Source organism: Pristiophorus japonicus, chromosome 4, assembly GCF_044704955.1.
Source record: "Pristiophorus japonicus isolate sPriJap1 chromosome 4, sPriJap1.hap1, whole genome shotgun sequence".
Lineage (NCBI taxonomy): Eukaryota > Metazoa > Chordata > Chondrichthyes > Pristiophoridae > Pristiophorus > Pristiophorus japonicus.
Window position 1 is genome coordinate 129,106,377 of NC_091980.1, and position 17,623 is coordinate 129,123,999.

Genomic DNA, 17,623 nt, shown 5'->3' on the forward strand with positions numbered 1-17,623 from the left:
AAGAGTAACTCAGTCAGATTGGTACAAGCTCATTTTTTGAAGAAATACTACGTAAAGTGCTTTCCTAGGGTACTTACCATTCTTAATAGGATTGATCCATGGAATGAAATGGTGCAACACTACTTCATTGTTAAAATGTACAGAGAGTTTCTCAACATTATAGCAGCTGATATTTTGTTGTATTGAGGGATTAAAGAGAGAGTTGCTGTTGATGCAAATGGCAGAGAGAATTGGGCCAAGTTCGAGAATTCCCTTCCTAAAAATTCTCTCCCTCACCTCTGACACTCCTTAAAACCTTCCTCTTTGTCCAACAGTGTCACCTGTGGCTCAGATGCAAATTGTGAATTAAATTAGATCTTCAAAGCAGGAGCCTGATAATCCAGACAAAAATCAGACTTGCACGAGAAGGAGCGAGGGCAATAAAGTGGATACAGAGCCCCGTGTAATTCTGGCCTAAAGTTAATCTGAAAATAAGCAACCACTCATTCAAATTTACAAGGAGACAAAAAACAGGAGACAGCACTGAACAGTTTATTTACATTTCACATCAAGAGCCCAGGTCTCAGCTCTTTGTACAAAGTCACAAGCCCCCATTCCCTGCAGAATTGGAGGGGTGGGTTCCTCAATTATATAAACACAGGGACTGAACACAAGCTTCAGTCACTCTCTCCAAGGCTATGCTTGTCAAACAGGTACTCCCCCATGCCATTCTCAGGGGCTCCCAGTCTCTTCAGGTTGGTGATGTGATCTCCAAACTTCTTGATCATCATTACTTGTTCATCCAAGTAGTGGGTCTCCAGGAAGTCACACAACTGAAGGAGAAGAGGAAAACAAGTTATGGCCAGTATCTGAAAGTTGTGATTTTAATCCTCTTGGACTGGGGCATCGTCTAATGGGGTAATTAAGATTGATGTAAATTTGCTTTAATGATCCAGTAACTCTGTACAATGGGTACTTAAATCCTGGAAACACATTCATGTCCACAGTAGGCCAACCTCCCGGTCCTCTCCCCAATTAACTGAAGAACCCAGGAGAGAAACCCCAACACAACACTATTGGGCAGAGATCTTTGGTGTAGGCTTGAGGACAGCAATGTTCCACGACCTCCAAATTACCCAGAAACCCACATGAGACACTTACATAAGGGTCAGTGCTCCCAGTGGAGCGTTTGTGCAGATCCAGCAGACTCTGGTTCACATTCTTCTCCATCTGCAGAGCTCTCTGCATCACCTCCAGACCATTGCTCCACTCATCCTGCTCTGGTTTCTGAAGAGGAAAGTCACAGGCCATTCACTTACAATCAATTAAACAAAATACATGAGAAAGTAGAAGGAAGACAAGTGAAAAAGCAACCAGACATCCAGATAACCATAAACAATGTGTCACAGGATGATGCAATTATTGCATTCCACCACCAGGACCATGGAATCAAATCCAGAAAGAAAGCTAGTTGTTTATTGAAACAAACCTTGATGTCAGACAAGATGATCCGGCCTCCACGTCGATTCTGGAATTGCATCAGTTTCTCATTCCTCATGTGACTGCTCCTTGAAGAACTCAGCAAAATGACACAGGGCAACATCATCCCGGTCAAAGTAGAAAGACTGCAGAGAGAATTTTAAACAGCTTCTTCAGACATAGATAATGCAAGATTATTTCCCCCCCCCCGCAGTTAGTGAATTCTTAATCTTACAAAAATACCAACCATTTGTGAACTAGCTTAAGTGCAATTCGCTTCACTAATCGAAGTTGGATAGCTGCTCCTCCCAATAACAGGATGAAAGATGTCAAATCAAACTCAATTCTACTCTTGAACAAGTAATACTTCCCATCATTCACAAACACTGTTAACAAAGGCTGTGTCTGTCCTCAGGTGGATGTGAAAGATCAAGAAATTGAGTAGATTAGGCCTCCATTCTTCCAGAGAAAGAGGATCTCAGGGAAACATTCAAAATTCTTACAGGGCTGGTGTGTGGAGATGTAGGAAGGTTTCTTCCCCTAGCTGGGGAGTCGAGAACCAAGGGTCAGCCATTTAGGATTGATAATGAGAAATTCCCTCTGTGGGTGGTGATTCACTACCCCGGAGGGCTGTAATAGCTCAGCAGTTGAGCATATTCAAAACAGATCAATACGATCATTGGATATTTAGGGAATCAAGCAATATGGGGACAGTGCAGGATAGTAGAGTTGAGGAAGATGATTGCACGACAGAGCAAGCATGAGGGTCCAAATGGCCTACACTCACTCCTGCTCATATGTTCCACATAACAGGTAACTACACTTAACACCTTCATTGACTACATAGCACTTTAGGACATGCCAAGGTAGTGAAAGGCACTATAGAAATTATTCTTCCATTCTAATCCAAGATTGGACATGGAGTGAGAAAAATCCTCCACTCCAGTAGTTTACACAGTAATAGTGTAATAGAGATCTCAGCAAGGCTCCAACACCAGGATTCTCAGTACTTCACCTCCAATTAATGAGAACACTAGTGAAAACCTGCCCACATTTCACTCACAACAGTCCCCCCAATGAAACTGAACATTGTTTCAGGTCAACAGGCCCCTGATCAGGTTTGTGCTCTTCTGTCACACACTCAGGCAGCAGCAGAGCTGGTTTCAGATATTAAACCTCAAGAGGGCAACTGCTACAGGGAGCAGTCCATTAACTCAACAAGTTTGTCTGTATTACACACCTGAAGTCTTCACTGCCCAAAGACTCTGCTCTCCCAGGGAAGGAAGTTCAGGGAAATACAGCTTAAAGCCAGTTCATGGGACTGGAGAATATCCAACTTTTCAGAATGCAGCAACAAGGAATACAAGACTCACCATGGAGAGGTAAACATAGGAGGAACAGAGCTCCATGTTGATCTGCTTGTTGACAGCAGCCTCACAGTCCTTGTGGTAGTTCTGACACACTTGGGAGGCCATCATGACTATGTATATTACTGCACAATTCAAGAACTAATCCTTTCTCTCACATGCACCTGTATTTATACTACTGGGGCAGCCTGCATTCACACACGGAATGACAGCACCAATGATGATTGACAATCCCTGATAGCCAATCAGGAATCTCCCTTCAATCCAAGCACCAATTAACAAAGGAGAGGGGGTTTAGGGGCGGGAGGTTGAGGCCCAGAGCCAATCAGAGCTTTGGAAAACAGGCCATTCAACCCAACCAGCCCATGCCGGTGTTGTGCTCCACTCGAGCCTCCCGTCTTTCATTGTCCAAATCTATCAGAAAAAGCCTCTATTCCCTTCTCCCTCTTATGCTTGTCTCGCCTCCCTTTAAATGCTTCCCTACTATTCACCTAAACCACTCCCTGTGGTAGTGAGTTCCATAATCTCACCACTCTCTGCGTAAATAAATTTCTCCTGAATTCCCTATTGGATTTCTTGGTGACTATCTTATATTGATGGCCTCTAGTTTTGCTCTACCCCACAAGTGGAAACATTCTCTCTTTCAAAGCTTTCATAATTGTAAGGACCTTTATTAGGCCACCTTCAGCCTGTTCATCCTTTCCTGATAGGTATACCCTCACATTTCTGGTATCATCCTTGTAAATCTTTTTTACACCCTCTTCAGTTGTTCTGTAACTGTGCCTCATTATAGATTCATACAGCACAGAAGGAGGCCATTCAGCCCATTGTGCCTTTGCAGGCTCTTTGAAAGAGTGATCCAATTAGTCCCACTCCTCAGCTCCTTCACCATAGTCCTGCAATGTTTTTCTTTTCTCCTATATATGCAATTCCCTTTTCAAAGTTACTGTTGAATCTGCTTCCACTGCCCTTTCAGGCAGTGTGTTCCAGATCACAACAACTCGCTGTGTAAAAACAATTCTCATCTCTCCTCTCTGGTCCTTTGCCTTTCATGTTGGTGTTTCTCTGAGATCCAAAGCCGTGATGTCTGGTTTCAGTGCAGAAGTGGTTCAGTCCTGGATTAGCTGATGAAACGCGTTCGCTTGGATTAAAACTCTGTTTTAGATGGGTCAAAGGGGGTGGCAGTGATTCAGATCAAGAGCCACCAATCATACCACTGGTCCTTATAATTATGAAAAGTTTTGATAGAGTGGCTAGAGAGAGAATGTTGAACCACCTGAACCGAAAATGTATCGGGTATTTATACCTGTATTGGTTGAAGGATCTATGATGCAGTCACAAAGGGCTTTGAGCAAACTGATGGACATCACATGGTCACACTCAATGGCCACCCAGGTAGGCACCAGAGACTTTGATTCAGGCCTGTGGTTACGGAATCTGGGGGAACCTTTGATTGATACTTTGCACAGGATCTCTTTGAATTCAGTGTCACTCCCTGTGGGGAGTAGGGATGGTGATAGGCACAGAAAGCCCAAGGTGGTGAGAAGCTTCCTTTGCAATTTATGAAGTTTCATACAATAGCAAAGATCGGATAAGGTGACTGGAAACTTTGAGAGAGGAATGACTGAAGACGGCAATTTCATTTCACTCACTGCAGTTCTCAACAAATTAATTTATAAACATTGGATAAATCATCAGCATTATAGACAGTCCCTCGAACAAGGATGACTTGCTTTCACAGGAGATCATAGATCTCTCAATGAAGGACCCGATGTTCTAGTCCTGAACTCCAATTGAAGGGGTGTAAGATGCCTGTGTGTGGATTTTATTATCGTGGTTAGAATTGCACATCAGCCACCACACGGGCTTGACCGAGCTAGGCCTTTATCCCGTGGCGAGTGGTAACCAAGATGACCTGGAGGCCTGCTCTGCTGCATGGACCTAGTGCGCACACATATCACAGTGTGGTCTGGCCCTTGCTGCCCTTGGGTCTTCCGCTCTTCTGGGCACCGTACCCACATTTGCCGCACCTACGCCACGATCTCTCGCCGCTCCTCCACCACAAACATTCTCTGCTCCTCTGTCAAACATTCGCCGCACTTCCGCCACGATCTCTAAGCGCATCTCCGCCACAAGAACTAAACTATTTAAGCTTCCTTATTAAGCTAACATCCAGTGGCAACCTGAAGATCATTTGCCACATATGTAAATTCATTCATTCATCTCTCAAATCTGAGCATATTTTGGAAACAAATTAACTTTTGTTATAAACATCTCTAATAAAGTTAGACTAAATGTTACAGAATCAGAATAATTTCAGTTCGCATTACACTAAATCATAACAAACATACTAAACGTCAGTCATGAAAATATACTAAATATGATGAATTAATTGTAAATCTATCCGCTTAGAACGAATTTTCCATGGAAGTAACTTTGTTGATATTGTCTCTTTTATCCAACCTTTCCTTTTGTAATTGGTCTTCATTATATTCTCTAAATCCTCTTTCTGATTTATCAATCTCCAACTCTCAGATACTGTAGCTCTGTTTATTTTGACTCTCCCTCAGTTATTCTTTCACTGGTCTGCATCTCTCTCCAACTTTGTCCTTCAAAATGTCCAGCTCTTTTTGCTTTCTTGTCCCTTCAAATTCCTCCACCTCTATTTTGTTCATCTCTCTTGCATTCAGAATCCTGCTTTGCCGTCCTCTCTCTTCAGCTCTCTTCCTTTTGTCCATCAGATTTCCAGTTTCATTTTGTTCATCTTAATTTTGAATTTTTTCCAGCATCCCCACCCTCTCATTTGATTTTACCTCTTGGTCCTCTTAAGATAGGACACATGCAGCAGAATTCTAAATGAGCGGATATTTACGGAGAGTTGAGGATGGTATGCTGGCCAGGAGAGCTTTGGAATAGTCGAGACTAAAGGTGACAAAGGCATGGAAGAGAGTTTCGGCAGCAGATAGACTGGGAAGGCAGTGAGCAATATTATGGAGATGAAAGTTGTTATATATGTAAACTTGTATATACTCTGTACAGCCACCAGAGGGCTCATCCCCTGGAGTCCCAAGGGATTCCATAATCCCTTGTGAGCGCAGGTATTTAAGGAGGCCTCACAAGTTGGAGAGGCGCTCTGGAGACCTGCAATAAAAGACTACGGTCACACTTTACTTTGAGCTCAGTCTCACTCTTTCTCCATACATAACAACTGGCAACGAGATACAGATAGCCAACGCAAAGATGCAGAAAACAGTGGGCAGCCTTGAGTAATTTTCGGAGAGAAATGATTGGGAAACCTTTGTGGGTTGACTCGATCAATACTTCGTAACCAACGAGCTGGATGGAAAACAGAACGCTACCAAACGAAGAGCAATTCTCCTCACTGTCTGTGGGGCACCAAAATATGGCCTCATGAAAATCTGCTTACTCCAGCGAAACCCACGAAGAAATCGTACGATGATTTGTGCACACTGGTCCGGGAGCATTTGAACCCAAAGGAAAGCGTTCTGATGGCGAGGTAACGGTTCTACACCTGCAAAAGTTCTGAAGGCCAGGAAGCAGCGAATTATGTCACCGAGCTAAGATGCCTTGCAGGACTTTGTGAATTTGAAGGACATTTGGAGCACATGCGCAGAGGCTTTTTCGTACTTGGCATTGGCCACGAAACCATACTTCGCAAACTTTTGACTGTAGAGGCCCCAACCTTGAGTAAAGCCATAGCGAGAGCCCAGGCATTCATTGCCACCAGTGACAATATGAAGCAAATCTCTCAGCACACAAGTGTTGCTACAAGTACTGTGAAAAAAGTGATGTTGTTTTCAAATCGCAATGTACAGGGCAGGTCATGCATGCTTGCAGCTGCACGTCCGCAGATGTCTCAGAGTCCACCATCAAGGGTGATGAATGCAAGGCCATTAACACCTTGTTGGCGCTGCGGGGGTGATCATTGTTTTCATTCATGCCAATTCAAAGGGTACAGTTGCAAGGGCTGTGGAACAATGCGGCACCTCCAACGTATGTGCAGGCGAGCTGTAAATCCTGCAAACCACCATGGTGCAGAGGAGGACAGATCCACGGAGGATCACGATGAACCAGAGCATCAGACCGAGGTGGCAGAGGTACATGGGGTGCACACATTCACCACAAAGTGTCCCCTGATAATGCTGAATGTTGAACTAAATGAACTCCCGGTGTCAATGGAGATGGACACAGGTGCGAGCCAGTGAATCATGGGCAAAAAGACTTTGGAAAAATTGTGGTGCAGCAAGGTCTCAAGGCTAGTTTTAACTCCAATTCGCACAAAATTAAGAACTTACACAAAGGAATTGATTCCCGTAATGGGCAGTGCTACTGTAAAGGTCTCCTATGATGGAGCATGGCACAAGCTACCACTCTGGGTGGTACCGGGCGATGGTCTCATGCTACTCGGCAGGAACTAGCTGGGAAAGATATGCTGGAAGTGGAACGACGTCCGAGCCCTATCGCCCGCTGACGACACTTCGTGTGCCCAGGTCTTAAACAAGTTCCCTTCGCTGTTCGAACCAGGCACGGGAAATTCCAAGGAGCAAAAGTGCAGATCCATCCATCAGAAGGCGAGAGCAGTATCGTACATGGTGAGAGAATGGATAGATATCAAGCTCGACCGGCTGCAAACAGAAGGCATCATTTCAATGATCGAGTTCAATGAGTGGGCCTGTCCTATTGTCCCAGTCCTCAAGGGAGATTGCACCGTCAGAATCTGTGGTGATTACAAAGTAACTGTCAATCGTTTCTCCCTGCATGACCAATATCCGCTACCACAGGCCAGTGACCTCTTTGCAACGCTGGCGGGAGGAAAGATGTTCACGAAGCTGGGTTTGACTTCAGCCTACATGATGCAGGAACTGGAGGAATCATTGAAGGGCCTCATCTGCATCCACACGCACAAAGGTATTTTCATTGATAACAGATGCCCGCTTGGAATTTGATCAGCGGCGGCGATATTCCAGAGAAACATGGAAAGCTTCCTGAAGTCAGTCCCGCGCACTGTGGTCTTCCAGGACGACATCTTGGTTTCAGGTCGGGATCCAGTTGAGCATCTGCAGAACCCGGAGGAGGTTCTTAGTGGACTCAACTGCGTGGGGCTCAAGTTAAAATGTTCGAAGTGCGTTTTCCTGGTGCCTGAAGTGGAGTTCCTGGGGAGGAAGGTCACGGCGGACGGCATGAGGCCCACCAATTCGAAGGTGGAGGCAATCGAGAACGCATCGAGGCCACAGAACGTGACAAAGCTGCAGTCATTTCGAGGACACCTGAACTATTTTGGTAACTTCTTACCGGGTCTCAGCACATTGTTATTGTCCCTCGTGAAAAACTGTGTGCTTCACTGGAGCTGGTCCAATGTCCCAGTGGAAATGCAGGAAGAGATAAAGCCGTACCAGTGGCGCAAAGATGAAATATCTATACAGGCAGACTGCCTTCTGTGGGGCAATGGAGTAGTGGTTCCCAGGAAGGGCAGAGACACCTTCGTTAGTGACCTCCACAGTACCCACCCAGGCATCGTAATGATGAAAGCGATAGCCAGACCCTAAGCAATGCACCCAGGGAGGCGCTGCTAAGTTTATGGTCTTGGCCCTCCAATCCATGGTCTAGGGTACACGTCGACTATGCAGGCCCGTTCTTGGGTAAAATGTTCCTTGTGGTTGTAGATGCGTACTCCAAATGGATTGAATGTGATATAATGTCGGCGAGCATGTCCGCTGCCACTACTAAAAGCCTGCGGGCCATGTTTGCCACACACGGCCTACCCAATGTCCTGGTGAACGACAATGGGCCATGTTTTACCAGTGCTGAGTTGAAAGAATTCATGAACCGTAACGGGATCAAACATGTCACATCTGCCCTGTTTAAACCAGCATCCAATGGTCAGGCAGAGAGAGCAGTGCAAACCATCAAGCAGGGCTTAAAGAGGGTAACGGAAGGCTCACTGCAGACTCGCCTATCCCGAGTCCTACTTAGCTACCGCGCGATACCCCATTCGCTCACTGGGATCCCACCTGCTGAACTGCTCATGAAAAGAGCACTTAAGACAAGGCTCTCGTTAGTTCACTCTGATCTACATGAACAGATAGAGAGCAGGCGGCTTCAACAAAGTACATACCATGATAGCACAAATGTGTCATGCGAGATTGAAATCAATGATCCTGTATTTGTATTGAATTATGGACAAGGTCCCAAGTGGCTTCCCGGCACTGTCATGGCCAAAGAGGGGAGCAGGGTGTTGCTGGTCAAACTTTCAAATTAACTCATTCACCGGAAACACTTGGACCAAATCAAACTCAGATTCACGGACTAACCTGAGCAACCCACATTGGACCCTACATTTTTTGACCCCCCAACATACACACCAGTGGCAACTGGCACCGCGGTTGGCCATGAAGCAGAACCCATCATCCACAGCAGCCCAGCAGGACCCACCACACCGGGCAGCCCAGCAAGGCCAGCGGCAGAGCAGCCCAGCCAGGGCACAATAGATGATTCGCTAATACCGGCATTCACACCGAGACGATCAACCAGGGCAAGAAAGGTCCCAGATCGACTCACCTTCTAATTACACTGTTAACTTTATGGGGGAGTGTTGTTATATATGTAAACTTGTCGATACTCTGTACAGCCACCAGAGGGCTCATCCCCTGGAGTCCCAAGGGATCCCACAATCCCTTGGGAGCACAGGTATTTAAGGAGGCCTCACAGATTGGAGAAGCACTCTGGAGACCTGCAATAAAAGACAAAGGTCACACTTTACTTTGAGCTCACAGTGTTCAGTCTGACTCTTTCTCCACACATAACAGAAGTACGTGGTCTTTGTGATGGAAATGATATTGGATCAGATAGATTAACTGTGAGGAAGGCTGTAAGCAACTTTAGGACACAGATAAGTCAGTTGGCTCGGCAGATGGTTGTTAGATGAAATTTTAGGTGCAAAAACATGACATGGATAAATACAGTTGTAGTGTCAACATTTGAATCCATTCCTGCGGTGAAGGAGACACATGGGGATCCAACAGGATTTGGAGAGGATGATTGTTATTTGGTATTGAATGCACAAGTGGATATGTTTATGGAGGAGCTGTATTGGGTTTATTAATTGCTGTAACAGAAAGTGTTGAAGGGTCCGCGGGCAGGAGAAATATCTATTGTTCTTGCTTGGTGTTTTAAGTTAACTGCTTTGTGTGTTTAATTAATACATTTACTCCTTCTAGAAGGATTACATTTTATTCGAGTACAGTTCATGATTACCTCTCCCTTTAATGCCTTGAAAACTTCTTATTCATGTAAGAACCGAGGTAGACAGGTTATTCAATCAAGAGAGAGACAAACACAGAAAAAATGTTAAGAACCAAGTTCAATCCTCTCCCCAAAAGGAATTCACACTTTCTGCCCCAAGTGGCCAGTGGCTTGTAAGTAAATATGGCATTTCAGCTGCATTTCCCAATCACCCAATTGTATTGCCTTTAGTACTGTAAGCATCAGCGCAAACATCGACACAAACTTCAGGATTTTGGACTTTAAGTTTGGACATTGCTTTTCCATATTTCATTTACTGCAGAAGAGCTGACAGTATGACTGGGACAGGCCTAGGCGTGTTCTACAGGAATACACATCAGGTGCGTGGGGATAGTCAATGGCTGAAAGCAGGAACCTCATCACAGGTAGATGGCTAATGGGTTCCCATTACATGACAAAGGGGCCCTCCATCAGTGTGTGATCAGATAATCTGGTCAGTGCTCAAGCTATCAAAGTGGAATGAGATAGCCCTGAACACAGGAACCTCAGGACAAAGGAAGCTGACTCATTCGGCCAGACTCATTGGAGCTTTTATCCCCAGGAGGAGCCCAGTAACAAAGGTACAGGCCGGAGATGTGATTTATGCTCTTTAGTTGGACTGCCTCAGGCAAAGGACTGGTTTTTGGCACGAGGATTCAGCAAGCATTGTTCAGGTATAAGAAGTGTCAGTTTGCTGCCATCTCTCTCTCTCTTCGACACTTGCTTGCCTCATTCAATGCATTCAAGGACCGAGCACTCCATCTGGGGCGGAAAGAAGAAACCATCTTTGAAAAAAAGAGCACCTCGCTATTTCAATTATGACTTGGAAACCACAGCTTGATACGGAACCAGAAGATACACCTCGTCTGGAGAAGCAGTGAGTAAGGCAAAGGGGTAACTGATGAGCATTATCCCAACCCACACATCGTTTAGACCACCGCATAGTGTGGAGGGGTGTCGTGTGACCCAACCAAACCTAAGGAGTTTAGTAGGGAGGTTCTGCGCGGATCATAGGCATACGCACAGTCTGTTGCACAGATTCAGTGGTGCGCTATTGGTCCAAGCAGGACTATTAGTTGTGGCTACTTTGCGATTTTGGGGGGGGGGGGGGGGGGGCACGCAGTGTTGTTTGTTGTGCTGTGTTTGTTTGTTTTATGCTAGCAGGGTGTGTTTTACAAGAAGCATGTGTGAGATTTAATTTGAATAAAAGCATTGTGACGGTTGAGACCAAAAGATCTGTCTATAACTGAGTATTCTGTTCACTGCTATAATTCCCGGGTCTCAAACTGATGTGGGAGGTGTTGATTTGAGACCACCAACCACTTCCATACCATGGATTCAGGGAGCTCCCACAATGCGCTGAGACATTGCTGGTCTCTCACCAAAGTCATTCTGTGCTACTGTATCCACAAACCTGACCAGCAAGTCAGCAGCAACAATATGGAGTTTGGTTCCCACTGAAATAATATATATATTTTGGGATTGTTCCTGGGAATGAAATAGTTCTACTCTAATTCATTGGCAAACTCTCCTTGCATTTTAACAAAATTACAGCAATTGAGAGTTTGTTGTATTGCATCAGTTACCATTGATGCAAATAGCAGAAAGACTACTTATTACCAGTGGAAACAGTTACTTTGGCCCAAGCTCCAGATCACACACGCGCACACACACATAGTGTGTGCTTGTCAAACAGATACTCTCCCAGGCCATTCTCAGGGGCTCCCAGTCTCTTCAGGTTGGTGATGTGGTCGCCAAGCTTCTTGATCATCTTCACTTGTTCATCCAAGTAGTGGGTCTCCAAGAAGTCACACAACTGAAGGAGGGAAACTAGTTAAGATGGAGCAGATATCAAGGAACATTGGAGCTTACCCCTCAGGAGTTTGGATTTTAATCGTCTTGAACTGGAGGAGTTAAGTGGTGCAATTGAAATCAATGGAATTACTGGATCATTTAGATTAAACTTGTGCACAATAGTTGCTGGGACACATGTACTAGTCAATGTCCACAATAGACCGACCTCCTGTCCTTTCCTACCCCACTCACCCCCCACAAAAAAACCTGTAAATCCTTACACAATACCACAAATCCACACGAGGCACATTATATGGACAAGGTCACTCCATGACCTGAACCTTTAATCACAGGAATAAGAAGTGATGACCCTGCATGGGACCTCCCTTTATATACCTGGATGACCAGGTGAGGAGTGTCTGCGACAAGTTCACCCCGTGGTCAAGGTGTGCATTTCTTACGTATATTCAGTATTGCAGTGTTGTTACATTTATGACAAAACCCACCCCAACATAAAGCTCTTGGGCAGAGATCTTTTGAAACAGCTCAAGGATAGCAAGGTTCCACCACCTCCAACTTATCCAGAAACCTACATGAGGTACTTACATGAGGGTCAGTGCTCCCAGTGGAGAGTTTGTGCAGATACAGCAGACTCTGGTTCACATTCTTCTCCATCTGCAGAGCTCTCTGCATCGCCTCCAGACCATTGTTCCACTCCGCCTGCTCTGGTTTCTGAAGAAGAAAGTCACAGTTCCTTGACAATGGATTAAACAAAACACAAGTTTGAAGGAAATAAGGGATGAAAAAATGGCATCAGAAGTCTAGGATACCATGAACCAATGTGTTAGAATATAGAATTACTGCATTCAGCCATCAACCACTGGAGTCAAATTGATGAGGTGAATAGCAGATGGTTTTAAGCTAAATAAGTACACGAGGTTAAAAGAAATAGAAGGATCTGTTGCTAGATAAAGCAAGGTGGGAGCAGATGTTTGGAGCCTGATCACTGGCAGAGACCAGTTTGTCAGAATGGCTGGTTTCTGTGCTGTAAATTGGAACCAACTGCTTTAGAATGTATTGGGAGCAATCAGTTTAAGGAGAGCCAGACAAAAGGCACCTCATTTATTGAGCCAAACCTTGACGTCCACCAAAATGATCTGTCCTCCACGCCGATTCTGGAATTCGATTAGTTTCTCAGCGTGCTCACGTTCCTCATGTGACTGCTCCTTGAAGAACTCAGCAAAGTGACGCAGGGCAACATCATCCCGGTCAAAGTAGAAGGACTGCAGAAAGATCAGAAAATTGGTTGGGTATCACATGGCAGATCTATTATTGTCACTATTGTACATAAAGCCAAACTCAATTTTGCTTCCTTCAAATAATTCAAAGTCTCCCTGAATTTCCATGTACAATATTACACAAGCTCGCAACTGCCTACCGACTTCACTAATGTGGTGGAATGAATAATCCCCTAGCAATAGGGAAACTGGCTAATGGAAAATCAAAAAAGTGATTGGCGAAAGGACGAGGACCAGAGGTAACTTTTTTTAAAATGCATGGGCAGCTTGAAAGGATGGTGGAAGTAAATTAAATGGCAACATTTAAAAAAAAAGACTTAATATGGACAAATCTAAAGGGCTATGAGATCAAGCAGGAGAGAGACTAGTTGGATAGCTCCAGCCAACAGTCAGCACAGGCATGATGGGCCAAATGGCCTCCTTCAGTGCTGTAGTATTCCATGGTTATCAATTCAGCTTTGTTAGAACAAGCTCAAAACCATATCCTTAATCTTGGCACCCTATACTCAATTGTAGGTTTAGAAATTAGTGAAAGATTATTAACAGTACCACTGCAATCATGGTTTATTGAACCCAATCTACTGTGTATAGGCTAGCCAAGGGGCACTACTGGAACTAGAAGTAAAGTAAAGTAGCGATTTAGTCACAGTGCACAATTCACATAGTAGATCTGGCCCAAGTGTTACTGGCTACATTCATCCCATGGAAGCAAAACTAAGCAGCATTCATTTCATACCTACAGCACTAAATATCAAGGCATTCCAGCAGACAACCATTACCACCCCTCAGAGTTTGAGGTCATCAAAGAAGATCAGGAGAAGCAGAGGGGTTGAGGGAGAGTTCCACCAAGTAGGGGGAAACATGGCTGAAGGCTTTACCACCAATAAAATCAAAAGGGAGTTTGAGAAAAGACAGAAGGGCAAAAACTGGTACCTAAAGCGAAGAGGTCAAGAACATTAGGAACAGGAGCAGGCCATTCAGCCCCTCAAACCTGTTCCACCATTCAATTCGGTCAGATCTGTAGCTAACTCCATTTATCTAGCAAATAATTAGGAAAGCAAATGGTATGTTGAAATCTAATTCCTTTGTAACAAATGTTAAGAGTAAAGAAGTCTTGCTACAATTATACAGGGTATTGGTGAGGACACACCGAGAATACATAAGAACATAAGAATTGGGAACAGGAGTAGGCCATCTAGCCCCTCGAGCCTGCTCTGCCATTCAACAAGATCATGGCTGATCTGGCCATGGATTCAGCTCCACTTACCCGCCGGCTCCCCAAAACCCTTAATTCCCTTATTGGTTAAAAATCTATATCTATCTGTGCTTTGATTACGTTCAATGAGCTCGCCTCAACTGCTTCCCTGGGCAGAGAATTCCACAGATTCACAACCCTCTGGGAGAAGAAATTCCTTCTCAACTCAGTTTTTAAATTGGCTCACCCGTATTTTGAGGCTGTGCCTCCTAGTTCTAGTCTCCCCGACCAGTGGAAACAATCTCTCTGCCTCTATCTTGTCTATCCCTTTCATTATTTTAAATGTTTCTATAAGATCACCCCTCATCCTTCTGAACTCCAACGAGTAAAGACCCAGTCTACTCAATCTATCATCATAAGGTAACCCCCTCATCACCGGAATCAGCCTAGTGAATCATCTCTGTACCCCCTCCAAAGCTAGTATATCCTTCCTTAATTAAGGTGACCAAAACTGCACGTAGTACTCCAGGTGCAGCCTCACCAATACCCTATACAGTTGCAGCAGGACCTCCCTGCTTTTGTACTCCATCCCTCTCGCAATGAAGGCCAACATTCCATTTGCCTTCCTGATTACCTGCTGCACCTGCAAACTAACTTTTTGAGATTTATGCACAAGGACCCCCAGGTCCCTCTGCACCGCAGCATGTTGTAATTTCTCCCCATTCAAATAATATTCCCTTTTACCGTTCCCCCCCCCCCCGCCAAGGTGGATGACCTCACATTTTCCAACATTGTATTCCATCTGCCAAACCTTAGCCCATTCACTTAACCTATCTAAATCTCTTTGCAGCCTCTGTGTCCTCTACACAACCCGCTTTCCCACTAATCATTGTGTCATCTGCAAATTTTGTTACACTACCCTCTGTCTCCCTCTTCCAGGTCATCTATGTATATTGTAAACAGTTATGCTCCCAGCACCGATCCCTGTGGCACACCACTAACCACTGATTTCCAACCCGAAAAAGGACCCATTTATCCCGACTCTCTACTTTCTGTTAGCCAGCCAATTCTCTATCCATGCTAATACATTTCCTCTGACTCCATGTACCTTTATCTTCTGCAGTAACCTTGTGTGGCACCTTATCGAATGCCTTTTGGAAATCTAAATACACCACATCCATCAGTACACCTCTATCCACCATGCTCGTTATATCCTCAAAGAATTCCAGTAAGTTAGTTAAACATGATTTCCCTTTCATGAATCCATGTTGCGTCTGCTTGATTGCACTATTCCTATCTCGATGTCCCACTATTTCTTCCTTAAATGATAGCTTCAAGCATTTTCCCCCACTACAGATGTTAAACTAATCGACCTATAGTTATCTGCCTTTTGTCTGCCCCCTTTTTTAAACAGAGGCGTTACATTAGCTGCTTTCCAATCCGATGGTACCTGTCCAGAGAATTTTGGTAGATTATAAAGAATGCATCTGCTATAACTTCCGCCATCTCTTAATACCCTGTGTACAGTTCTGGTTTCCTGACCAAACAAAGGACATACTTGCCTTAGAGGTGGAACAAAGGTTCACTAGACTTGTTCCTGGAATGAGGAGATGGCCCTATGTAGAGAGATTGAGTAGACTGGGCCAATGTTCTAGAGTTTAGTAGAATGAGGTGCAAATCTAATTCTTGAGGGGCTTGACAGGGTTAATGCAGAAATAATGTTTACCCTAACTGGAGAAATCTAGAACCAGGGGGTCACAGTCTGAGAATAAGAGGTGGGCCATTAAAGACTGAGAGGAGTTGAAATTTCTTCACTCAGAGGACTGTGGATGCTCAGTCATTGAGTATATTCAAGACAGAGTTCAATCGACTTTTGGGAATGAAATAAATTATGGACTATGGGGATAGTGCGTGAAGGTGGAATTCAGGGAGAAGATCAGCCAAATGGCCTACTCCTATTTCTTATATTCTAATCCCTTAATCCCCTTACCCAACAAAAACCTTGCCTTGGCAACCACAGCGTTGGGTGGGTGGAATGTGGAAAGCAGAGAGAGAGAGAGAGAGAGAGAGAGAGTGTATATGTTCCAGTCCACCACAAATGAGAAAAATTGCTTCCCGACTTCCCCCCCCTAAATGGTCTGGTTCTAATTTGAAGACTGAATCCCCTCATTGCAAAAAGCAAGGTAGGGAAAGGCTATGGAGTGATTTAGAAATGAGGATGGGAATTCTGAATTGCATACATTGAATGCAGGGTGTATTCCAAATAAACTTCAACTACAAGCTCACAAGAGCCCAGGAAAGAAAGTCATCAAGATTCTCCAAATATGGCTCAGGTACTGCATGGAACAGAGAGGCAGTTTGTTAATGAATACACAAGGTGATAATTTCTATTATAGTATAGATTTAACAAATTAATTCACTGTGCATCAAGTGGGCAGGATACAGCATAGAATCTAGTAAATTCACATTGCAGAGGTTCCATTGTGAAGTGCTCAGAAATACGAGACTTAAACATAGGAGGAACAGAGCTCCATGTTGACCTGCTGGTTAACAGCAGCCTCACAGTCCTTGTGGTAGTTCTGACACACTTGAGAAGCCATCCTAATTTGCTTTTCCAAAAATCTAAACCTTGTTGAAGCAAGAAACTGGGAATTAGTTAATTGCAAACTCCTATATTTATACTGCTGGATAATCCAGGGCGGGACAGCCCAGCTGTGAGTGACATTCCTCAATACCCAATCACAAGTTGCAGTCTCTGTCAGAGCACCAATCAAGTGAAGGGAGGCGGGGCCACGACTCCAGAGCCAGTCATGAACTTTGAAGAATGAGCATCATTGTTTGACCCTTCTTTTTGCCAGCAACTGTCAATTTAAAGTCAAGCATGGTCCCCTGTTTAAAGGCACACAACTATCTTTGTTGAAACTAATAATCAAGTGCCCCCTGATTAAAGGGGGTGCACACTCCAAAAACTTTTCAAGTGTCCCTTTTTTTTTGTTTTTTTTAGGGCATTGAAACACAAATTATACAAGTGACCCCTGGCTAAAAGTGTGGGGTGGGGGGCGGGGGCACTAAAACCGGCACAGTAAACGAATTAAACTTTAAACAACAGTAATCAAATTAAAATTTGGTTGCCAGGGGTGATAATGCACTCCAGTCCCTTCGGCACCCACCTCTCACAGAAGGCCGTGAGCGTACCGGTGGACACCGCG

The 17,623-nt window shown here is 44.6% G+C and overlaps 1 protein-coding gene and 1 pseudogene across 1 annotated transcript; both read right to left on the minus strand.

Annotated features, from left to right (window-relative positions):
- Nucleotides 1-656: 656 nt before the first annotated feature.
- LOC139262527 (ferritin heavy chain, oocyte isoform-like) lies at nt 657-2,933 on the minus strand (annotated as a pseudogene).
- An 8,848-nt stretch (nt 2,934-11,781) lies between these two features.
- Nucleotides 11,782-17,014, minus strand: LOC139262528 (ferritin, higher subunit-like). The gene is made up of 5 exons (XM_070877698.1): nt 16,928-17,014; nt 15,614-15,628; nt 13,058-13,204; nt 12,528-12,653; nt 11,782-11,943 (listed from the first exon to the last, which is right to left on the minus strand). The coding sequence occupies exons 1-5, from the start codon at nt 17,012-17,014 to the stop codon at nt 11,782-11,784; spliced, it is 537 nt and encodes a 178-aa protein (XP_070733799.1).
- Between the last annotated feature and the right edge of the window lie 609 nt (nt 17,015-17,623).

Coding starts and splice junctions, on each gene's coding strand:
- LOC139262528 (XM_070877698.1), bottom strand. CDS start 17,014: ATGGCTTCTCAAGTGTGTCAGAACTACCACAAGGACTGTGAGGCTGCT. Junction 12,654..13,057: donor TCATTTTGGTGGACGTCAAG/GTTTGGCTCAAT, acceptor TTTCTTCTTCAG/AAACCAGAGCAGGCGGAGTG. Junction 11,944..12,527: donor CTGGGAGCACTGACCCTCAT/GTAAGTACCTCA, acceptor TCCCTCCTTCAG/TTGTGTGACTTCTTGGAGAC.